The sequence below is a fragment of the Ceratotherium simum genome, chromosome 4 (assembly GCF_057802395.1).
Source record: "Ceratotherium simum simum isolate JZ-2026a chromosome 4, ASM5780239v1, whole genome shotgun sequence".
Taxonomy (NCBI): domain Eukaryota; kingdom Metazoa; phylum Chordata; class Mammalia; order Perissodactyla; family Rhinocerotidae; genus Ceratotherium; species Ceratotherium simum.
The window spans coordinates 37,049,864-37,075,454 of NC_141903.1; the positions used below are offsets into that span (position 1 = coordinate 37,049,864).

Sequence of the window (25,591 nt, forward strand, 5' to 3'; positions counted from 1 at the left end):
TTAAGTTTGCACATTCTGCTTCAGCAGCCTGGAGTCTGCCGGTTCAGATCCTGGGAGGGGACCTACTCACTGCTCATCTAGCCATGCTGAGGCAGCATCCCACATAGAAGAACTAGAAGGACCTACAACTAGGATATACAACTATGTACTGGGGCTTTGGGAAAAAAAAAGAAAAAGAGGAAGATTGGCAACAGATGTTAGCTCAGGGCCAATCTTCCTCAAAAAAAAAAAAAAAAAGGTAAATTCCAGAGAGCCTGCAGACCTTATGAGGTTTAGCATTTCCTCAATGGGTGGCTGCTGCTTAAATGATACAAAGGAGGCTAATGGAGCCAGTACACACAACACACCTAAATGTGTTTTTACACACGCTCTTGAGAAAACAGCCTTTTTCTGGACTGAGGCTGCCTACAAAGACAAGACGCTCAATGAGGAGGTAAATTATTACATACCATGCCTAGGGAGAGAAGAAAAAGTCAAAGGTGAAAACATTCCAGGGGGCTAAGCATACAGCAGTAGGGGAATTCTGCCAGAAAACACACAGTGTAGAAAAAATGCGACCAGTTACTGGAGGCGGCCAGTGGGCAGTAGCCAAAAGAGAGAATAAAGTTTCCACCAGGCTGGGACCTTAGGATAAAATGAGTATCAGTTTAATTCCTAAGAAAAGCTCTAGTTTATAAGAATACACACCAAAGCCCAGGTCCTATAACAGGTCATTTTATGAAAAAGAGGCACACAGGAGCCCACAGCCAGCCTACTCAATGGATTCTATTGTAGGAGGTTAAGGCTAAAGGTTAAAGAATTAGGCCCAAGGAAAACTATAAATGACCATAACATACTACAAATCCAAGACAAAATTTAAAATGTTAACATGTATCACTCAAGATACCAGGAGAAAACAAGAGAGTAAAATCAAGTTGAGTAATTCAGAGATAGTTTAGGGACTGTGCCACAAAGGTTATGGGCAAAGTACAGGGAGACCACAAGGTTGTTAGGGCACTTAGGCCTGAGGAGACAAGAGGAGGCAGCAGTTACCAGAACCCAGGGAACAGGGTGTGTGGAGAACACCACCCAATAGGGTCTATGACTTTTAGCCACAGGGCAACCAACAGGGAGGGAGCCAGGGGAATAAAACCCCAGCCTCACTCTCCTATCTCCTACTAGTGCTCCCACTGGCCAACCCAACCAGGAGCCAGAGGGCAAAGGAGCTCCCGGAGGCAATCCAGACAGTCAGGTTCCTGGGGCAGAGAGCAGGGGGAACAAGGGCAGAAAACAGATATGGAGGTGCAAACAGAAATCACCTGGCATGTTAACTAATTGCTTCAAGAATTTTATGACATCTTATTTCAGAAATGTTTGAAATTTACTACTTTTTTTTTTTTAATACCTCAGGGATTGCGTTTAAAGAACTCTTCACCGATTCATGGCACACAGAATTAAAACTCAGGCAGCACTACTTTCCAGTAAGTTTGTCCAGTAACATCCAAAATTCTGGACTATTATTACGTTTTATCTCAAGAACATCATCAAGGTACTTATTGCACCATTTTACAAAGATATGCAATAGTAAGCGTCGGTCTAAATGTTCTCACTTTCCTCAAATAATAGTAAGTCTTCAGAGACCAAGATTAGACTAAGACAGTGGGACTATTCGTCAAGCTTTATTTTTTAAGCATAACTAACATTTATTTCACATATTCAAATGAGAATTTATATCAAGAACGTTTAGTAAAATAAATTGTGTACATAATTTGGCCAGCTTGCCATATTTGTAGAATTATCATACTGTTATACAACAAGCTCTTCTTATAATCAATCAGCCTCAGCAAAAAGAAAAAAACGACTTGTGATTTATGTGATAGAGACATAAGCCAACACAAGCACAAATGATAAAAGCACACTGAGCCTACACTAACTAAATTACTCAGGCAATACACCAAATCTAGCTATATTATCATGTGTAATATTAAGGACCGGAATATAAAACCAGAATCTCATACGTGCAGATTCAGTCTGATCACACCTTATAGCTTGAAATATGAGCAATAACTACTATTCACCAATTGCCCACTGTTGAGGGCCTACTTGGTGTCCGGCACTATATTAAATATTTTACACACATTATTTAATTTAATCCTCTCAACCCTGTGGGTAGAGTTTTTATACTAATGTAAATCTAGCTAAATCAAAGTTACCAAGAAGTCTCCAAAGCTAAGGCTCTCATATACTGGACATGAACAGTAATGATATTGATATTGATACTCCATTTTTCTTCTGCCTGTCAGAGCTCTTGCTGGGTGTTCCTGTCCTCAGGAAGACTACCACCACCCCGGACCAGAAGAGAGAAGTTCACTACTCTGAGTGAGACATAGTAACTGCTTTCCTCTTACCAATGATTAGTGAAGAATGGGCATGTTACACTATTCAGATTTAGGACAAATCTGTTAGGGGCTTCTAGATCATTTGCTTATAAAGAGAGACATGGAAGAAATAGTCCTTTTTTTCTCCCTGGACATATTGATATGTGCAAATGTCATGCCCAGAGCTTCTGCAGCCATCCAGTGCCAAGCACTCTGAAGATGGCAGTGCTGGAAAATGCCAAGAACCTGGATCCTTGATGATACTGCAAAGCCTTTAAATTTAACAAATCTGAAGTCACTTAACCTAACTTGGGACTTCTAATTAGTGATAAAACAAATCCCCCATTGTTCAAGCAGTTTTGCAGCTGGGTTTTCTATGAACTGCAGCGTAAAATATCCTAACTGATAAAAGTGTTGGCTAACAATAACAAGAATTCATCTTTTTAAGGCTTTTTAAAAATAAGAATTAAAAGCACAAGCTAGACCAGGACTATGGCAGTTTTAAGAAGCTGTTTGGTGACATGTGCATCCCCCCACTACAGAACACATATCTAACACACAGCATCCAATAGGAAGGGACCAGGGAAGACTTCAAAGCACCTCAAAAGCAAAAATGCCAAAACTGCTAACAAAACTTGGAAAAATCAGAACACCGATCCACACGCCACACAACACAAATTCATAATACTACGGGAACTACTAATACTGATTAATAAGAAACACTTTAAAAGTGACAAAATATGGGGGGAGGAAGGAGATACTTTCTGATATAGAAGTAATTCCAATATGTTTTAACTGGTTTAAGGTTTTTAAAAATCTGACTTGAACTCCACCACCAACTCAAGTTAATCTTTGAATGTACATAACGAAAGCCAATCACCTGTCCAGACACTATTGCAAATTGCCAAGCTATTTAAAATTTTCACAAGAATTAAAATAAGAGCATAACATGAACGCAACTTAATTACAGCTTTATTAACAACAGGGATACTTCGTAAATTAAGTGTTTTAATGGGACTATATTGGCAGAGGGAGGTATTGGTACCTTCAGAAAACTTAGGTAAAATGGATTTTTCTCACTAGATAATAATATAAACAATTTTAATATATCCCCAAATCATAACTGTACCTGTTGTCTCTCGAACGCCATAATGTTCAGCTTATCCACTTCAGGTTTCAGGGCTTTATACTGTATTCCTAAGTCTTGTTCAGTGCCAGCATTCCTCAGTTTTAAGATACCATCTTCCACCTATAAAACATACTCCCCAAAATAAAAATTCTAAACAACACAAATCTGTATATAAAGAAGATCTAGAATTTTTTTATTCCTTTTAACAGCTACTCAAATAGCAATCTAAACTCTCTCTTGAGTTTACATGGCCCTCAAATATTCGAGCAGCTACTACATGGGAGCTTTAAGGGTAGTGGGAAGGATAGCATTATATTGACTTTTATCTAAAAGGATACAATTTAACATGTCTTGGTTTCTCAACTCTGGAACTCTACTTTACAACAAAATGTTTAATCACTACTGCAAAATGGGAAGGAGTCAAAACAATGCCTTTGCTACAAGTTCTTCATTAGAACCAAGGCAACACAGGCTCACAGCAAAGCCAGTATGATGTACACTTGGAATCGAAGAGTAAGTGGAAATTAAAAACATTCCTGGTCTATTTAGGTAAACCAAACCAAATCCTAAGGAATGCTGAACTAAGTACGGCCAGCAGCAGCCTCACTGTGATAGAAAGAACAAATTACAGACACAGGCCTGTACTTACAACTTTCAGCTGAACAAGTAATTTGTAGACATCTGCCATGTCAGCCAAAATAAGCAGCCGGGTGACAGCAGAGAGCAAAGCTCTAGCTGCCCGAACCATGTTGCCACGCTTCACAGAAGAGCAGGGATCATCTGCAAACTCTCCTGCAGCACTCTTCATCAAATCACCTGTTTTGCAGAAAGAAACAACAAACTCAGCAGGAATGAACCAAATAAGTGGTCTACATTTAAAAAAATAAAAATAGTTCAAACTTTGTATATTTCATGCACAGAATTTAGTTTAAGGGTTTTTATTTTTGTTGTTGTTTTTTCTTTAGTTTGTTTTCTTAGCCGTCACTAAGAAAAACGCCCTCATATATTGCCAGTGAAAGCATAGTATCTGGAAATGATTTGGCACTATATATTAAGAGCCTTAAGAATATTTCTTTGCATTGATCTAATAATACTCCTTTCCAAAAAGGAGCATTATATGTATCCTAAGAAAAAAAATCCAAGATTTGAGTGGGAGAAAAAATGGATCTAATGCAATCTACCCTCACATCCACAAAATGATAGAGAAATACAGCAACCATTATGTAGGACCACCACACTTCATTAACACCTCACTATCTAATGTGTACAGCTCTAACAGAGACTCATTGGTATGTGAAAAGATTTCAGTCACTGACTCATTTTCCCATAGTAAAACACTGCCTACAGCTCAAATGCTCGACAATAAGCATCTAGTTAAGTAAATTATGGTATAGCCTATAATTGACTATTATCCAAATATTAACATATATATGAAAAATGTTAAGACATGATGAAATCTTAAGCAGAAAAAAGACAAAACGATAAATGTATGTAACCTGTGTTTTCAAAAAGAGAGAGAAAAGGGGGCCAGCCTGGTGGTGTAGTGGTTAAGTTCGTGTGCTCTGCTTCGGCAGCCCGGGGTTCACGGGTTCGGATCCCGGGCGCAGACCTACGCACCACTTATCAAGCCATGCTGTGGCAGGCGTCCCACATACAAAATAGAGGAAGCTGGGCATAGATGTTATCTCAGGGCCAAACTTCCTCAGCAAAATGAGGACAACTGGCAACAGATGTTAGCTCATGGCTAACCTTCCTCATCAAAAAGAGAAAAGATTGCAATCAAAAGGCAAATAATAGTTATACGAGGTTACCATCTGACTCTTTACATTATTCTGTACTTAGAAAAACATTTTCTATAATGAACAGGTATTATATCCATAATAAAAAAATTTAAGCTAAAAAGATATACATTTTACTGTAGTTATTAGGACCATCCAGCTTACACAATCCTGAGTTCAACAATGCTAAGAATTTATTTATAACATTTCCTGGAAACTTGTAAAATAACTTATACTTTTTTCCATTTGTTTCTATTAATAATCATTTAAGGCGCCTATTGTCCCTCTTATCTTACAGCTGGAAGCAACTGGAGGGTCAGGAATGTGTCTGTTCCACCAGTTATATTGACAGTGCCTGTATGTGGACTATCTTGGGATTTCTGGAAAAGCAATTACTCCTTTCCTTGGCTAAATGTGTCCACTTCAGATTAAAGCCTCAAGGCCATTCACTCTCATCTCTTCCACAAATGTAAAAAAGTGCACTCTCAAGAAGCCTAGCTACTTCTGAAGAGACTTACCAAATTTCTCCTAGCTATCAAATTTAGTTGCAGAATATGAGTTTAGGGGGAAAATAGTTAAATTCATCCTCAGATTCATATGTTAATTAGGCTTAGAAGTACCATATAGTACTAAGAGTAAAGACAAGCTCTGCGTATTTGTCAAGTCAGAAATAACTCACAATGAAGAATTTTACAGTTAAACGTTTTTCCTTCATCTAAGATACAGACATGGGAAGATACAGACATATGGCAATTACTATGTGGATACATAACATTAAAAATGTTATCTTACGGTACTTAAAAAGATAGAGCTCATTCATTCACTCAACAAATATCTGAACACCCACCATACATCAAAGACTATATTAGATGCCAGTGATACAGTGCACAAGAAACAGCCCATGTCCTGATGGAGCTCTATGAAGGGGGGAAGACAGACAAGCAAACAATTAAAAGCTGATTAAGGGCCGGCCCTGTGGCTTGGTGGTTAAGTGCGCGCGCTGCGATGCTGGCGGCCCGGGTTCGGATCCCGGGTGCGCATCAAGGCACCACTTCTCTGTCCATCCTGAGGCCGAGTCCCACATACAGCAACTAGAAGGGTGTGCAGCTATGACATGCAACTATCTACTGGGGCTTTGGGGGCAAAAAGATAAAATAAATAAAAAAAAAATCTTAATAAAAAAGCTGATTAAGACAAGACACCTGTACTCAAAGGGCTCACAAATTAGGGAGTATTGCAATGTAATCAGAATTACAATAGCCCTGTGGACAAGGTGCTATGGGAAGATAATAGGAAAAGCTATTTACTCATGGAAGAAGTTGTCTCAAAAGCCTTGCAGAAAAAGATATTTGCCTTAAACAATATTAATATTAACATTAAACAAAAAATATTGCCTTACACAATAAATAGAATTTCACCTATTTATTGAGAGCTTACTACAAACTAAAACAAACAAATCCACTGCGAGGGGTACAAAGCTGAACCAGACTATCCCTGCTTTCAAATGGTTTATAATCCAGAAAAGAGGAATGTGATCATACAAAAATTTTGTGGCATTTTAACATACAAGCCATAAGGAAGGCACAAAGTACCATACAGTTTCAAAGGAGGAGGCACTAACAACCAGTTTGGGGAAGAAGTGAAATGCCAGCAACAGTTTTATGGAAGACATGGTACTCTAAAATGGATCATGCCCTCGAAGGATAGGAAAGATTTGTGGCAGTAAAGTTAAGGGAATTAGCATCTCAAGCAAGAGGAACAGCAACATAATAATATCCAACATTTATTAAATGTTCACTCTGTGGCAGTATATATATTTTATTTAAACCTATCAGCCACCTAGAAAGTAGGTATTATTAGCCTTTCTTTACAAATGAGACAACTAAAGCTTAGACAGGTTAGCTAACTTAATCACAGTCACCTAACAGGAAACGGTAGAGCCAGGATTTGTAATGCCAATGCTTATGCTCTTAGAACCACTTATCAAGCTGAGGTACACAATAAGAAGGCATGTTTGGGGACTAAGTTCTCTAGTCTAACCGTGAGGTAAGGGATGTGTATCGCAGAAGAGGAAGATAAGGACAGAAAGACCATGAACAGAGTACAAAGGAAAATCCCAGAGCCAAAGAGGGAAGTCAAAGTCATAGATACACAGGATTAACCTAACAAAAGTACATACAATAAACCTGACCAAAGAGATGGGTCAGAGAACCACAGTGAGAGCCCAGGAAAGAAGATCAGTAAATTATAAAGCCAGGGATCAAATGATATGATAACCTTTGATTGTGAAGAGTGAGGGAAAAGAAAGCATCAAAGATTACTTAAAGGTTTCAAGCTAGGGTTGTCCTGAGACAGAGAAGAGGGCCAGAGCACTGTATGAGTGCACATGAATTGAGGAAGATTAAAAAAGAAAAACAAACAAAAAACTGGAGCCCTTCAGACTGTGGATTTAGGAGTAAGGAGAGGAAGACACTGTGACAAGAGAAACAAAGGAACCAAGACGACGAACTGTCAAATACAAGAAGACAAGAATTTCCAAGAGAAAACTGGTCAACAAAATCAAATGCATATGGGCCGGCCCCATGGCTTAGCGGTTAAGTGCGCACCCTCAGCTACTGGCGGCCAGGGTTCCGATCCTGGGCGCCACCGACACACTGCTTCTCCGGCCATGCTGAGGCCGCGTCCCACATACAGCAACTAGAAGGATGTGCAACTCTGACATACAACTACCTACTGGGGCTCTGGGGGAAAAAGAAAAGGAGGATTGGCCATAGATGTTAGCTCAGAGCCAGTCTTCCTCAGCAAAAAGAGGAGGATTAGCACAGATGTTAGCTCAGGGCTGATCTTCCTCACCAAAAAAAAAAAAAAAAAAAAAAAGATCAAATGCATACATATATATCAATAGAATAGAACTGAGAATCCAGAAATATAGTCAATTAATTTTCAACAAGGCTGCCAAGACCATTCAATAGGGGGAAAAAATAGTCTTTTCAACAAATACTGCTGGGACAACTGGATATTCACATGCAAAAGAATGAAGTTGGGCCGGCCTGTGGCTTAGCGGTTAAGTGCGTGCACTCCGCTACTGGCGGCCCGGGTTCGGATCCCAAGCATGCACCGACGCACCGCTTCTCCGGCCATGCTGAGGCCGCGTCCCACATACAGCAACTAGAAGGATGTGCAACTATGACATACAACTATCTACTGGGGCTTTGGGGAAAAAAAGGAGGAGGACTGGCAATAGATGTTAGCTCAGAGCCAGTCTTCCTCAGCAAAAAGGAGGAGGATTAGCGTGGATGTTAGCTCAGGGCTGATCTTCCTCACAAAAAAAAATTAAATTAAATTAAAATTAAAAATTAAAAAAAAAAAAAAAAAAAACGAAGTTGGACCTCTACCTCACATCATATACTTTCAAAATAGATCTAAACCCAAATCTAAGAGTTAAAATTATAAAACACTTAAAAAGAAACATTGATATAGATCTTCATGACCTCTGATTAGGCAACGGTTTCTTAGCTATAAGAACAAAAGCACAAACAACAGAAGAAAAAAGAGATATATGGACATCATTAAAAATTAAAATTTTTTGGGCCGGCCCCGTGGCTTGGTGGTTAAGTGCGTGCGCTCCGATGCTGGTGGCCCGGGTTCGGATCCCGGGCGCGCACCGAGGCACCACTTCTCCGTCCATCCTGAGGCCGAGTCCCACATACAGCAACTAGAAGGATGTGCAGCTATGACATACAACTATCTACTGGGGCTTTGAGGGGAAAAATAAATAAATAAAATCTTTAAAAAAAAAAAAAAAAATTAAAATTTTTGTGCTTCAAAAGAAACTATCAAGAAAGCGAAAAGACTCACAGAATGGGAGAAAATTTTTGAAAACTACATATCAGATAAAGATCTAGTATCCATAATATAGAAAGAATTCTTACAACTCAACAATAAAAACAATCCAACTTAAAACAGGCAAAGGAATTACATACACATCTCTCCAAAGAAGATATATAAATGGCTAATAAGCACATGAAAAGATGCTCAACCTCATTAGCCATAGGGCAATGCACATAAAAATCACAATGAAATATCACTTCATATGTATTAGGATGGCTATAATCAAAAAGACAGGAAATTGAGGCCAGCCTCATGGTGTAGCAGTTAAGTGCGCGCGCTCCGCTGCTGGCAGCCCGGGTTCAGATCCCGGACGCACACCAATTCACCACTTGTCAGGCCATGCTGTGGCGGCGTCCCATGTAAAGTGGAGGAAGATGGGCACAGATGTTAACCCAGGGTCAGTCTTCCTCAACAAAAAGAGGAGGATTGGCATGGATGTTAGCTCAGGGCTGATCTTCCTCACAAAAAAAAAAAAAAAGACAGGAAATAAATGTTGGCAAGGATGTAGGGAAATTAGAACCCTCATACCCTGTTGGCGGGAATGTAAAATGGTGCAGCCACTTGGGAAAACAGTCTACCAATTCTTCAAAAGGTTAAATGTAGAGTTATATTATATGACCCAGCAATTCCACTTGCAGGTATATACCCAAGAGAACTGAAAACATGTGTCTACACAAAAACTTATACATGAATGTTCACAGCAGCACTATTCATAATAGCAGAAACGTGGAAACACCACAAACATTTACCAACTAATGAATGAATAAACAAAAAGTGGTATATCCATACAATGAAATATTTAGCCATAAAAAGGAATGAAGCACTGATAAGTGCTACAACATGGATGAACCTTCCAAGCTTTATGCTAAGTGAAAGAAGCCAGTCACAGAAGACCACATATTGCATTATTTCATTTATATAAAATGTCCACAATAGGCAAATCCATAGAGACAGAAGGCAGATTTGTGGTTGCTAGCAGCTGGGGCAGAAAGGAAGCTTGAGGACTGACTGCTAACAGGTACAGGGTTTCTTTCTGGTGTAATGAAAGTCTTCTAGTTACATAGTGGTGATGGCTGCACAACCTTGTAAATACACTAAAAACCACCGAATGGTACACATTAAAAGGGTGAATATTACAGCTCAATAAATAAAAAGACAAAAAAGAATATCAAATGCAGTGACCTGAAAGAACACAGGCCTTGAAGTTGGTGGTAAGCTGAAGTATTAGCTTTTCCACTTATCAGCTATGTGACTGGACTCCATAGCCTGTTTCCTGTTCTGTAAAATGTAGAGAATACCTTGCTGTGAGGGTCAAGTAAGATAAAATATATAAAATGCCTAGTTCATTGCCTTGCACTAGAAGACACACAGGGTTGGTAGAAAATGTTATTATTAGGTAAAACAAGATGGGCAGACAAAGAAAAAGTCTTCATTGTGTTTCATGAGTATTCATATGTTCAACAACAACCTTCAAGAGCATTCATGCCTTCTTTCAACAAATGTTTACCAAGCACCTTCTATGAGCCAGGCACTATTCTAAACACTTGAGGTAGAAATTAACTAAACAGACAAAAATGCCTGGCTCCAGCGAGCTTATATTCTAATGAGAGATTAAACATAATAAATAAGTCAATTATATAGTTTGTAAGAGGAAAGTACTGGGCAGGGAGGGGCAATAACAGAAAGAACAAGGAGACTGGAGATATAAGATACAATTTAAAATAGGGGGATTGGTGATTTGCTGGGAAGATGGTGGCATAGGAGAACTCTGAACGCACCTCCTCACATGGACACAACAAATTTACAACTACCCTTGGAACAATTACCCTGGAGAGAGAACCAGACGTTGGATTAAAAAGAACCCCACAACAAGGGACAGCTATGACTGAGGTGGAAGAGACAGAAATACCTTTCTGGAGAGGAAAAAGCCACATTCTAGCCACAGCACTTCAAGGCCAGGAGCAATATTAAGCCACACTGGAGATCTGCCCTGCTTCTAACTCCTGAAACAACTGTGTGCTGCCATGCCTGGGGCTGGCCCCACTCAGCAGCACTTCTGAGAGGGCTGACAACAGCCTTGCAGGCAAGAGGCCTACATCAATTGTGAGCCCCTGAACCTAGCAACCAGCCATGCTGGGGACCTACCCAATTAACAGCAAAACAGCAGCAGGTATGTGCTATCAGTCCTTGCAGCCAACTATGCTGGGGGTCTCCCTGCCCAACAAAGTGACTAAAGGGACCACAACAGCTGCAAACAGCTGAGCCTTACAACCAGCCGGTCAGGGGGACCGCCTAGCCTTCCTGTGCACCTGCAGTAAGAGCAACTGCACAACAGAAAGATACACGTAGCACAGAGAAATAGGCAAAACAAGGAGACAAAGGAATATGTTCCAAGTAGGGGAACAGGACAAATCCTCAGAAAAAGAACTGAATGAAACAGAGATAAACAATCTACCTGATAAAGAGTATAAACTAATAGTCATAAGGATGCTCACTGATCTTGGGAGAAGAATAGATGAACACAGTGAGAACTTCACCAAAGAAATGGAAAATATAAAAAAGAACCAATCGGAACTGAAGAATACAATAACAGAAATGAAAAATTCACTACAGGGAATCAATAGCAAAGTACATGACAGAAGAAAGGATCAGTGAGCTGGAAGAAAGACTAGAGAAATCACCCAAGCTGAACAGAAAAAAGAAAGAAGAATTAGAAAGAATGAGAACAGTCTAAGGGACCATTGGGACAACATCAAACACACTAACATCCATATTATAGATATCCCAGAAGGCAAAGAGACAGACAAAGGGGCAGAGAATCTATCTGAAGAAATAATAGCTGAAAACTTTCCTAATCGAAGGAAGGAAACAGATATCCAGGTACATGAAGCACAGAGAGCACCAAACAAGATGAACCCAGAGGCCCACACCAAGGCACATTATAATTAAAGTGTTAAGAATTAAAGATAAAGAGAGAATCCTAAAAGCTGCAAGAGAAAGGCAACAAGCTACATACAAAGGAAAACCCATAAGGCTACCAGCTGACTTCTCAGCAGAAACCGTACAGGCTAGAAGGGAGTGGCACGATATATTTAAAGTACTGAAAGAGAAAAACCTAGAGCCAAAAATACTATACCCGGCAAGGTTATCATTCAGAATGAAAGGAGAGATAAAGAGTTTTCCAGTCAAGCAAAAACTAAGAGTTTATCACCAATAAACCAGCCTTACAACAAATGCCAAAGGGACTTATTTGAGTGGAAAAGATAAGACCACAAACAGGAATAAGAAAATTATCAAAAAAAAAAAAAAAAATCACTGGTAAAGGCAAATATATAGTAAAGGAAGCAGATTAACCACCTATGAAGCTAATATGAAGGACAAAAAACAAAAGCACTAAAATTATCTATTCCATGATAAGAGATTAACAGATACACACACAAAAAACAGGTTAGATACGATACCAAAAACATAAAATGTGGGGAGAGAAGGGAAAAGAGTACAGGTTTAAGCAAGAGGTCAAACTTGAGACCATCAACTTAATATAGATTGCTATTTATATAGGTTATATGAACCTCATGGTAATCACAAACCAGAAACCTATAAAAACACACAAAAAATTAAGAGAAAGTATCCCAAACATAATACTAAACATCAAACTATAAGGTAAGAGAGCAAGAGAAGAAGAAAGGAACAGAGAACTACTAAAACACCCAGAAAAAAAGTAACAAAATGGCAGTAAGTATATACTTATCAATAGCTATTTTAAATGTCAATGGACTAAATGCTCCAATCAAAAGGCATAGAGTGGCTGATTGGATAAAAATACAAGACCCATATATATGCTGCATACAAGAGAGACACTTCAGACCTAAAGACACTCACAAACTGAAAGTAAAGGGATGGAAAAAGATACTCAAATGGCATGCAAACGGCAATGAAAAGAAAGCTGGGATAGCAATACTTATATCAGACAAAATAGACTTTAAAACAAAAACTGTAACAAGAGACAAAGAAAGGAACTACATAATGACAGAGGGAACAATGCAACAAGAGGATATAACACTTGTAAATATCTATACACCCAACAGAGGAGCACCTAAATATATAAAGCTATTATTAACAGACATAAAAGGAGAAGTAGACAGTAACATGGTAATAATAGGGGACTTTAACACTCCACTTACATCAATGGACAGATCATCCAAACAGAAAACCAATAAGGAAACAGTGGCCTTAAATGACACATTAGACCAGATGGACTTAGTAGATATATACAGAACATTCCATCCAAAAATGGCAGAATACACATTCTTTTTGAATGTACATGGAATATTCTCCAAGGAAAGATCACACATTAGGCCACAAAATAAGTCTCAATAAATTTAAGAAGAGTGAAATAATACTAAGCATCTTTTCTGACCACAACGGTATGAAACTAGAAATCAACTACAAGAAGAAAACAAAAAGCCAAAAATATGTGGAGATTAAACAAAATGCTACTGAACAACTACTACTGGGTCAAACTAAGAAATCAAAGGAGAAATAAAAAAATACCTGGAGACTAATGAAAATGAAAATACAACATGATAAAATTTATGGGACACAGCAAAAGCGGTGGTAAGAGGGAAGTTTATAGCAATATAAGCCTACTTCAGCAAACAAGAAAAATCTCAAATAAACAATCTGACTGTACACCTAAAGGAACTAGAAAAAGAAGAACAAAGTCCAAAATCAGAAGAAGTGGGCCGGCCCGTGGCTTGGTGGTTAAGTGCGTGTGCTCCGCTGCTGGTGGCCCGGGTTCGGATCCCGGGTGCGCGCCGACGCACAGCTTCTCTGGCCATGCTGGGGCCGCGTCCCACATGCAGTGACTGGAAGGATGTGCAGCTGTGATATGCAACTATCTACTCGGGCTTTGCAGGAGAAAAATAAATAAAAAATAAATAAAATTAAAAAAAAAAATCAGAAGAAGGAAGGAAATAAGAAAATCAGAGCAGAAATAAAGGAAATAGAGACTAAAAAGAAAAATCAATGAAACTAAGAGCTGGTTCTTTGAAAAGATAAACAAAATTGACAAACCTCTAGATTCACCAAGAAAAAAAAAGAGAAGGCTCAAATAACTAACACCAGAAATGAAAGAGGAATAATTACAATGGGCACCTCAGAAATACAAAAGATTATAAGAGAATACTACAAAAAGCCCTATGCCAACAAATTGGATAATCTAGAAAAAATGGATAAATTCTTAGAATCATATAACTTTCCAAAACTGAATCAAGAAGAAATAGAGAATATGAATAAACCAATCACCAGTAAGGAGATCAAAACAGTAATCCAAAACCTCCCAAAAAATAAAAGTCCAGGACCAGACGGCTTCCCCAGCGAATCCTACCAAACATTCAAAGATTTAATATCCATCCTTCTCAAACTCTTCCAAAAAATTGAAGAGCAGGGGAAGTTTCCTAACTCATTCTATGAGGCCAACATGAACCTGATACCAAAACTAGACAAGGACAACACAAAAAAGGAAAATTATAGGCCAATATCACTGATGAACATCGATGCAAAAATACTCAACAAAATACTAGCAAATCGAATACAACAACACATTAAAAAGACCATACACCATAATCAAATGGGTTTTATTCCAGGAATGGTTCAACATCTACGAATCAATCAACATGATACATCACATTAACAAAATGAAGAATAAAAATCCCATGATCATCTCAATAGATGCAGCGAGAGCATTCAACAAGATACAGCACCCATTTATGATAAAAACTCTGAATAAAATGGGTATAGAAAGAAGTACCTCAACATAATAAAGGCCATATATGACAAACCCACAGCTAATACCCACAGGGAAAAACTGAAAGCTATCCCTTTAAGAAAAGGAACCAGACAAGGATGCCCACTTTCACCGCTCTTATTTAACATAGTATTGGAAGTCCTAGACAGAGCAATCAGGCAAGAAAAAGAAAAAATAAAAGGGATCCAAATTGGAGAGGAAGAAGTAAAACTTGCAGATGACATGATTTCATATACAGAAAACCCCAAAGAATCCACCAAAAAACTATTAGAAATGATCAATGAGGGCCGGCCCCGTGGCTTAGCGGTTAAGTGCGTGCGCTCCGCTGCCGGCGGCCCGGGTTCGGATCCCGGGTGCGCACCGAGGCACCGCTCCTCCGGCCATGCTGAGGCCGTGTCCCACATGCAGCAACTAGAAGGATGTGCAGATATGACAGACAACTATGTACTGGGGCTTTGGGGGAAAAATAAATAAATAAAATCTTTAAAAAAAAAAAAAAAAAAAGAAATGATCAATGAACACAGTAAAGTTGCAGGATACAAAATCAACATACAAAAATTAGTTGCATTTCTCTACACCAACAATGAAGTAGCAGAAAGAGAAATTAAGAATACAACCCCATTTACGACTGCAACAAAAAGAATAAAACACCTAGGAATAAATTTAACCAAAGACGTAAAAGACCTGTCCATTGAAAACTATGAAACACTGTTGAAAGAAACTGAAGAAGACACAAAGAAATGGAAAGATATCTCGTGCTCTTGGACTGGAAGAATTAACATAGTTAAAATGTCCATACTTCCTAAAGCAATCTACAGATTCAACGCAATCCCTATCAAAGTTCCAAGGGCATTTTTCACACAAATAGAAGAAAGAATTCTAAAATTTATATGGAACAAAAGACCACAAATAGCCAAAGGAATCCTGAGAAACAAGAACAAAGCTGGAGGTATCACATTCCCTGATTTCAAAATATAGTACAAAGCTATAGTAACCAAACAGCATGGTACTGGCAAAAAAAAAGAGACAGAGACCAATGGAACAGAATGGATAGCCCAGAAATAAACACATACATCTGTGGACAGCTAATTTTCAACAAGGGAGCCAAGAACATTCAATGGAGAAAGGAAAGTCTGTTCAATAAATGGTGTTGGGAAAACTAGACAACCACATGCAAAAGAATAAAAGCAGACCATTATCTTACTCCATACGCAAAAATTAACTCAAAATGGATTAGAGACTTGAATGTAAGACCTGAAACCATAAAACTTCTAGAAAAAAACACAGGCAGTATGCTCTTCAACATCAGTCTTAGCAGCATATTTTCAAATACAATGTCTGACTAGGGAAACAAAAGAAAAAATAAACAAATGGGACTACATCAAACTAAAAAGCTTCTGCATAGCAAAGGAAACCAACAGCAAAATAAAAAGACAACCTAACTACCGGGAGAAGATATTTGCAAACCATATACCTGATAACAGTCTAATATCCAAAATATATATAGAACTCATACATCTCAACAACAAAAAAACTAACAACCCAATTAAAAAATGGGCAAAAGATCTGAACAGACATTTTTCCAAAGAAGATATACAGATGGCCAACAGGCACATGAAAAGATGTTCAACGTTACTAATTATTAGGGAAATTGCAAACCAAAATTACAATGAGATATCACCTCACACCCATCAGAATCGCTATAATTAACAAGACAAGAAATAACATGTGTTGGAGAGGATGTGAAGAAAAGGGAACTCTCATACACTGCTGATGGGAAGCTAAACTGGTGCAGCCACTATGGAAAACAGTATGGAGATTCCTCAAAAATTTAAGAATAGAACTACCATATGATCCAGCTATTCCACTTCTGGGTATTTATCCAAAGAACATGAAAACACGAATGCTTAAAGATATATGCACCCCTATGATCACTGCCACGTTATTCACAATAGCCAAGACTTGGAAGCAACATAGGTGCCCATCAAGGGATGAATGGATAAAGAAGATGTGGTATATATACACAATGAAATACTACTTCAGCTTTAAAAAAAAAACATGTAATCTTGCCATTTACAACAACATGGATGGACCCTGAGGGTATTATGCTAAGTGAAATAAGTCAGATAAGTCAAAACACCGTATGATCTCACTCATTAGAAGACAAAAACAACAACAAACATATAGATACAGAGATTAGATTGATGGTTACCAGAGGGGAAGGGGTTAGGGAGGAGGGTGAAAGGGGTGACTGGGCACACGTGTATGGTGATGGATGGTAATTAGTCTTTGGGTGGTGGTGAACATGACGTAGTCTACACAGAAATCGAAATATAATCATGTACACCTGAAATTTATATAATGTTATAAACCAACGTTACCTCGATTAAAAAAAATTAACAATAAAAAATAAAAATAAATAAATATTAGTGATAAGGAAAAAAAGAAATAAAATAAAATAGGAGGATCAAGGCAGGCCTCATCAAAAAGGTACCATTCTAGTTGTCTTAAAAAAGGATGCACAGAGGGGCCGGCCCAGCAGCACAAGCAGTTAAGTGCCGAAGCTCCGCTGCCGCCACCTGGGGTTCGCAGGTTCAGATTCCAAGTGCACACCAACGCACCGCTTGGCAAGCCACGCTGTGGCGGCGTCCCATATAAAGCGGAGGAAGATGGGCATGGATGTTAGCCCAGGGCCAGTCTTCCTCAGCAAAAAAAGAGGAGGATTGGCAGTTGTTAGCACAGGGCTGATCTCCTCACAAAAAAAAAAAAAAGGAAGCACAGGAGCCATGTGTCTATCTCAAGAAAACATTCCAGGCAGAGGGGAACACCAAGTCAAAGACCCTAGGGCAGATGCACACTAAAATGATCTTGGAAGGCCAAGGAAGCCAGCATGGCTGGCACAGAAGGGAATAAAGAAGAGCAGCTTTGTGACAGGGGCAAAAGCCAGACTTCAAGGGTAATAGAACAATTTAGAAATAAGCCTTTCAAGACCAATTCTTTCAAGAATTTGGTCCGCTTGGAGGAAAAGTCAAGGGCCTACTAAAGAAATTTTTTTGGGGGGGGCCGGCTGGATGGCGCAAGCGGTTAAATGCGCACACTCCGCTGCCTCGGCCCGGGGTTCGCCAGTTCGGATCCGGGGCGCGCACTGACGCACCGCTTGTCGAGCCATGCTGTGGCAGCGTCCCATATAAAGTAGAGGCAGATGGGCACAGATGTTAGTTCAGGGCCAGTCTTCCTCAGCAAAAAGAGGAGGATTGGTATCAGATGCTAGCTCAGGGTTGATCTTTCTCACAAAAAAAAAAAAAGAAATTTTTTTTGTTTTTTGCAGGTGTGTGCACGCATGCGCGTGTGCGTGTAGGGGTAGCAGTATAACGGAAGAGAGTAGGATCATGAACTTAACAGAAACTGCAGCTTCACCACTAAACAGGTCTCATTTTCCACAGTTGTAAAACAGAGATGATAGTATAGGTAATCCTAGCTTTGCACAGTAGTACGGATCTGTAAAAATGACCATACAAACTGAAACAACGCGAAATAATCTTAATCATCAACAGGAAAAATTACGGTTGTCCTGTGACCTTTAAAATTTTTTGTCAAAAGGTTAAAAGCACTTTTATTATTGATTATAAACGTACAAGGAAATGAAAAAATAGTACAACTAATATTTATTTAATACTGTAACTTAAAACATTATGAATACTGAGAATTAAAGTGTTTTACTTCTTTGTAAGTGAACTACTCGAAAGTAATTTTTGAACAATGCTTGCCTTCTTCGACATTTAACTTTGGATTCAGAACAAGCATCTTTTCTATCACTTGGCAAACTGTATTATTTCTTCCTAATTTGGATCAGTATTCAACATTTTATCCTTTCCACTTTCGATGTCATGAAATACCTCCAAGAGTTCCTTTAACGTGAAGGTTTTGATGACATCACTTCCTCTTGAACATGGTCATCCTTTTCATTACAACCACTTTCCTCATTTATCGACATCACTTCCTCTTGGACATTGTCATCCTTTTCATTACAACCACTTTCCTCATTTATCTCAATAAGTATGCCTTCACGAAGTTCGTCTGACTGCATATCTAGCCTCTTAAACAGCAGCAGTGTCAACATTTCCAGTCAGCTATTTCTTCTATAACTTCATTTACATTCTATTCAAATTTAAATTCTGGCTTTATCACTTTTTGTTTCTTTGCTGCACTTTCATATTTGTTAGCAAATTCCCTCTTTCAATGAATTCCCTCTTTCAGTGATCACTTTTTGTAAAACGGCTCACGTGGGTTTATCAAGGAGGCAACATAACTACACACTTCGCATGAACTAAACAGTTGCACAGTGACCAATCACCTACAGACCTTGAAAGAAGGGACATGATTTGTCAGTGATCATGATGCACATCAGTTATTTATGTAGTGATTTGTACACTTAAGAGCTAGCAGCAAAGTCTGTACTTTATGCAATCACTCACAGTTAATAATACATGGTAACTAAAATTTGAACCAGGTTATTGGGGGACTGGTGTTATTTAACTAAACTGTGGTAGCTGAAACTTGTGCATATTAGAACCGTGCAAAGTGAGGATTGCCTGTTATCTACCTCCCAGAGTTGCTGCAGAGATGAAATCAAATGTTCAGCAGAGTGCTTAGAACAGTGCCTGCACTCCCATACTATCTATTATCACATTGGATAGATTGAGGGGGAAGGGGAAGCAAAAAGATACATGAAGATTCTAGGTCACAGATAGGAACATATAATCAGGACCACAGGAGGAAGTAAGAGCCATGAGAGGAGGAGGAATTCTTGTACTCGCAGATGAGAAGTGCAAACAGCAGTAGCAAGAGGCTTCCAGGGAGTACAAAGCTTAGCATTGTTGGAGAATCTCATTTTCTCAGAAGCCGTAAGTGAGGCTCTCCTAAAAACTGAACAAGGTGGAAATGGAAATGAGGATTTGAGGAGAGTGGAAGAAACTCTGAATCAGCTGCTATGGGAAATGAAAAAGGGAATTAATCGGAAGTAAATGAAAGAACTGTGGGCAGAAGTAAAGGCCCAAATTAGGCTCAACAGGATAAACAAAGTAGACCATCTAAATGAATCAAAACTCTTCAATGATTAGATTACATTCAAATGAATAAGTGAAAAGTCTTGTAGATAACTTTAAATTTAATTGTAACCACTTAACCTGACTGTACTAATCCCCCAATTTTTCACCAACTCTAATCTCTCTTTTCACCATAACCTCCTCTTCCTTCTAAACTGCCACTCTTAAGCAGTCTCATACTTTCCATAGCTAGCATGATATCATTCCAAAATAAAATCAGGTCAAATGATAACAAATAAGCAGAACTGGAAGGAAGAAGCAAAGTAAATTAAATATATTTACATCTACCTTAATCTCTTTTAGCTCATAGCCATAATGGCAAATCTTTAACTTCATGGCTAACATATGGTATTAGTAATGAAAAAATACATCAGAAACATATTGTACGAAGGATTAAAATGTTTAAATTTTCTCTACTCACAAAACTATGAACAAATATGCAAATAAGCCACTAGCTAAAAACAAGGTCCTCAAACTTCTGCTGAACAGTCGTCTCTGCAAAAGGAACATGACTCTAAGATTGACTTGAGATGTTTAATAAGTTATTAAAAAAACACAAAAAAGAATCAAGAATTCTTTTTTTTTCGAGGAAGATTGGCCCTGCACTAACATCTGCTGCCAATCTTCCTCTTTTTCTTTTTCTTTTTTTTTTCTCTCTCCAAAGCCCCAGTACACAGTTGTGTATCATAGTTGTAGAGTTGGAGCTCTTCTATGTGGGACACCACCTCAGCATGGCTTGATGAGTGATGAGTAGGTCTGTGCCCAGGATCTGAACCATGAACCCAGGGCCACCAAAGGGGAACGCACAAATTTAACCGCTAGGCCACTGGGCCGGCCCCTCAAGAATCTTTAAAAACAATAAAATATAACTGTCAATTAATTTATAGAGCATACTTATAAGAGTTATCAAAAGCACTCTTTCTGCACACAAAAAGGCAAACTGGGAAAACTGAGGCAGACAGGCAATCAGTTCAAAGTCACATGGTCAGCAGTAAAGGCTGAGAATATAAGTGGGTCTTCTGACATTGTCCCAATGGTCTCCAGTCAACTACACTACATCTGGTATTAACTAAGATACAAATGAGATAAAACTTAAGAGAATCCATTACTACTGTTCTATCTGCCATGAAATTAGATCTTTCAACATGCCCATACCCTGGCATTTTCTGATAACTAAGCTCAGGATAAAAGTTAAGCTCCTCTGGAGTTCAAAACAAGGACAAAGGGCAACTGCAAAGGAAGTAAACCAAAAAACTCACAGTTCTACATTAGAACACAACCCGATCAAGACCTCTCTGAAGTATGAAATATCTTGAGTAAATTTCCTTCAAAGCAATCCAACTTTTTATGAAGTTATAAGGAAAAGACAGGCTTGAAGTGTGTGTGGGTGTGTTTGGGGGTGTGTGTTCATGTGTGAATGAGAGACACAGACAGACAGTAAAAATAGAAAAAGAGAAGGCTTGGTTTTTCTTTTTTAACCTGAGCCTAGGAAACATGAGATATTCTATTATGTTGCTCCTTTAAAACAAAGAATATTACAAGTAATGTTAAGGAACATACACTATCCTCTCAGAAGGCTGTCTCGTATAGATAAAACAAGGTATGGGAACTGGGTCGGAATCCCAACTTCACTATTTGGCAGCTGTGTGACTTTGGACTGCTTCATCTCTACTTTTGTTGTCTCTTCTGTAAAATGAGAATACCATCTCCCACCTGACTGGTTTGTTTAGAAAATTAAATGAGGTAATAAATGCAAAACTCAGCAAATACTTTCCGTGCCCCTTCTACTCTCCCATCTAATTTCTCCAATTCTTAAACCTATTTAGAGCGTGGTCATTGTTCATACAGCAACTGTTTCTTATGTTTTTAAAAATAAAGTCATGCTAGCAAGTTTCCTAAAGGATGGAGAAAAAATTGTCTTTTAATTTGTAACGTTGAATTAGTACAGGGGGAGCCTCCTTCACTCCAAACTCCATAGTGCCCAAAGTAGTAAAAACTGGTCTTTTCGTGGTAAGAGCTACAAACAAAGCTTGACTTAGCTCCTCTTGCTGGGCCTTAGCTTTTCCCTCTGTTAAAAAAAAAAAAAAAAAGGAAATAAGCCAATGTGAGTTTCCTTCCAGTTTTTAGGAACTAGTTATCTTCCTCACCAATCCTATTTACAACTTCACATCCCAAAAAGCCCATGCCATACTACAAGAACAGCTCCCAACCATAGCAGAGGGTCCCAGCTATGGAAACAGGTCTACAGGCTTCAAAAGTCCTCCAAGGAGACCCAATAGATAGAGCAAAGTTATATCTTCCCTAAGAAAATACTAAGGATACTTCTACTATATGCCTTGGCCAGAACTTAGATTTCTACCTTTAGGTGCAGAAAAAGACAAGAACTTTGCCAGCCCAACAGAGGAAAATGGTTTGTCTTCTGTAAATTAAATGATTCACCCCTCCAGTGAATTAATGAAAATTAATGAAAAATTTTTTTAATTTCTACCTTAAATAGCAGATATATAACAATCTGTACTGAACAATGAGAATAAAGGTCACAATGTGTTTATATCACGGGGGTGGGATAGGGGAAACTACATCAACACACACGAAAATATTAACAGAGGTAGCATATTACAAGATGGTATACAGCCTGATGGGTGATTATTTTCTGCTGTTTACGTTTTTTTTCCAGACTTACTATAATGAATATACTTTTAAAGAAAAAAAGTTTTTAAATGATCAAAAAGATAAAATATCTTTAATTCATGTCTGTGAGACATAAAACTCAGGGTTTCCTAGAAAGGAATAACCTAAAGCACTCAAAAAAAGTCTATTTACAAAATTTTTTTCTAAGGTATAAAAATCCAACGGCCACTAGTCACTGCAAAAAGAAAAAAGTAAAATTAGCAACATTATGAAACATAAAAGCTTTGTGAAAACAGATGTTTTAAGAAGCTTATCCCAAAATATGGGTAAGCCAAGTCTTAAAATAAGGAAAGCATCTGCAGCCCCGATCTCATTGTCATTCTTTGTTCAGTTGTTGCAGAAGTTCAACTATTATACAGACCTTAACTGGACATTTCTTAAACAGAACATTTTATGAGAGCATATTGTTATCAACTGCCAAATCCAACTGAGAAAGATATTTTAAGACATCCACTTGAATATGATTTTGAGGACCAGCAAACACAGCCCTGTGTCAAAACGACAGAAGCTTCCAGGATAAGAGTCCCAGGTAACCTTGCTCAAGTGACTTTGATCTCTTGATCTCAAAATGATTCTAAATGTCTAAAATTTTTTTTCTTTTCAAATGTCTCATACTATACTTGTTAACAATGGCAGCCTTCAGCCTTTAAAATAAAAAACTGTCTTATTTACCATATTCCTTTTAAATTTTTGAAAAGTGATAAGACTCTGGCCATAACAATATTAAAAAGAAGTCGTTAGTTTTCTGGTTCAAAATAACTTCCTTAAATCATATTACTCTTTAAAGGATGTTATTCAGTCATTAAAAATTATGTTGTAAGAGAATACTTAATGATACTGAAAGATGTTCAGGATCCATTAAGTGAAAAAAGTAAATAACACAATCAAGCAAAACATATTTCTACCCACGTGAGTAGTATATTCATAGACAACAAACTAGAAGGGTTTATACCAAAATGTTAACCACTGGTTTCATCTCTGGGTAACAGAAGTATAGCTGATTTTTATTTTCTTCTTTTTGTTCCTACTATCAAAAACATTTTCACTGCAGAAAATTCACTTTTTAAAAACATTTTTAAAAAATGTTTTTAATTCTATCCAAGGAGTAGCCAGAGAAAGAGGAAAAAAAGAGCAAGCAACCAACATCACAAGTGTCTGTTATAAAATCACCCTGTACTTAACAGCTCAGCATCTTTTTACACAGTAAAAAGTAAAAAACACCCAGCCCTGGATTTGAATATCTAAAACTTCCTTATCATGGAATTCCTAACTCTTGAAATTACTTTTTTAGTTCTTTAGCTCCACTGATAAACCTACTTTATACCAAATTCTCTTACATATATCTGATTCAAGGATCTCACCAAAGTGATATAACTGTCCTTATTTCTTTATCATTCCACTAACTTTCATTTTACAAAATAATAAACTCACAGGACCAAGCCTTCACAATATTATTTGCTAACTTCAAGATAATCAAGAATTAACACTCATTTTTCAAACTATCCCACTCCCTTCCCCCCAGCCCCCAGATTTTTTAATTCATTTTCCATGATCTGGTAACAAAATAAGACATTTTTTGTGCTTGTCAATGAAGATAAACTGGCAATATAGTTGCAAAAATAACAGATTTCATACCATAGTCCTTACGGGAAGGAACCAAATGGTGGTTTATATCTGGCATAACCCACACGCCCTGCGACATGAGGATGAACCTGAATAAAAACATTTAATCCTCTCGACCTTCACCTTTCCATTCATCAATGGTGGATATTTGGCAAAAACAACAGACCTGATAGATGAAACCTCCAAAATTATAGAAAAACTGACAATGATTGAAAGAATTCCTAACAGATGCTTTAAGAGAACTTTCCTGGGGTGCCATTTTTAATCCACAAAACTGTTTATCTTTTGAAAATCACCCAGGAAATAAACATTTAATATCATGTTATTTAAATACTATAAGCCTATCTGAATCAGTTCAGAGAGAGCCTAGAAAAACTCTCAACCTACACCATTCCCCATCCCCTGAGGGTAAGGAAAGGAGCTTTGAAATTTCTTTTTCCAGCCAACAGAATGAATTTAAAAAAAAAAAAGTTAAAGTACGACACATATTCATGTTCTCATTTTCCTTACTAATTCAAGTGTGCCCTGCTGCTATTCAGAAACACTCCAAAGAGAGGCACTTACTTCCTGATTACACATTCAAATAAATGCATAACACGCATTTCAACTTGGAATCACTTTCTTATGAAATTAACTAGTAGAAACCACATTACTGCAACATCATGGTTGAAGTCATGCCAAAGTCAAAATTATAATACCGAACTTCTCAGCTACACTGTACAAATATACTGAGGAAATGATACTACCCAGTGTAACTTAAAAGTATTATTATCCTGGTTAGTGTTATTTATTTTGGTGAGTTTAACAAGATAGACTTCAAAAGAAAAAAAAAAAAGAGGAGCAATTTCAAAATGACAGGAAACATTAGAATTTAATAACTTCATTCTCCTTTCCTCCCTTCCAAGCTCGCTACACCAGAACCTGAGTCTCTGCAAAGCAGCATATGCTCACATAAGGGTAGTGATCTAGAAGCAGACAGCATCCTTGACACATCCCAAGTCAAAGAAAATATAGCCTCCACCCCAGAGACTTACAGTTTAAGTCAGGCAGACAACTTTAAGACATAAAACACCCAGATGACAACCAGCTAATGATTTTTTGAAATTTATATTTTGCTTTTCCTGCTCAAGTTAAATGAAGAGCAAGAGAAAATGGATTAAATGGTGAGAGTGGAGGAATGAGGGTCAATAATGAACATGTTTTAAATT

General features: G+C 38.0%; 1 protein-coding gene across 3 annotated transcripts in view; it reads right to left on the reverse strand.

Annotated features, from left to right (window-relative positions):
- CTNNA1 (catenin alpha 1) overlaps positions 1–25,591 on the reverse strand; it is a 322,514-nt gene that overhangs the window by 118,109 nt on the left and 178,814 nt on the right. For all 3 annotated transcript variants that reach the window (XM_087429728.1, XM_004420127.3, XM_087429729.1), the window contains exons 4-5: positions 4,136–4,302; positions 3,487–3,606 (exon numbers count right to left, since the gene is read on the reverse strand). In XM_087429728.1, coding sequence (XP_087285854.1) covers positions 3,487–3,606; positions 4,136–4,302 — 287 coding nt within the window. The remainder of the gene's footprint in view (positions 1–3,486; positions 3,607–4,135; positions 4,303–25,591) is intronic.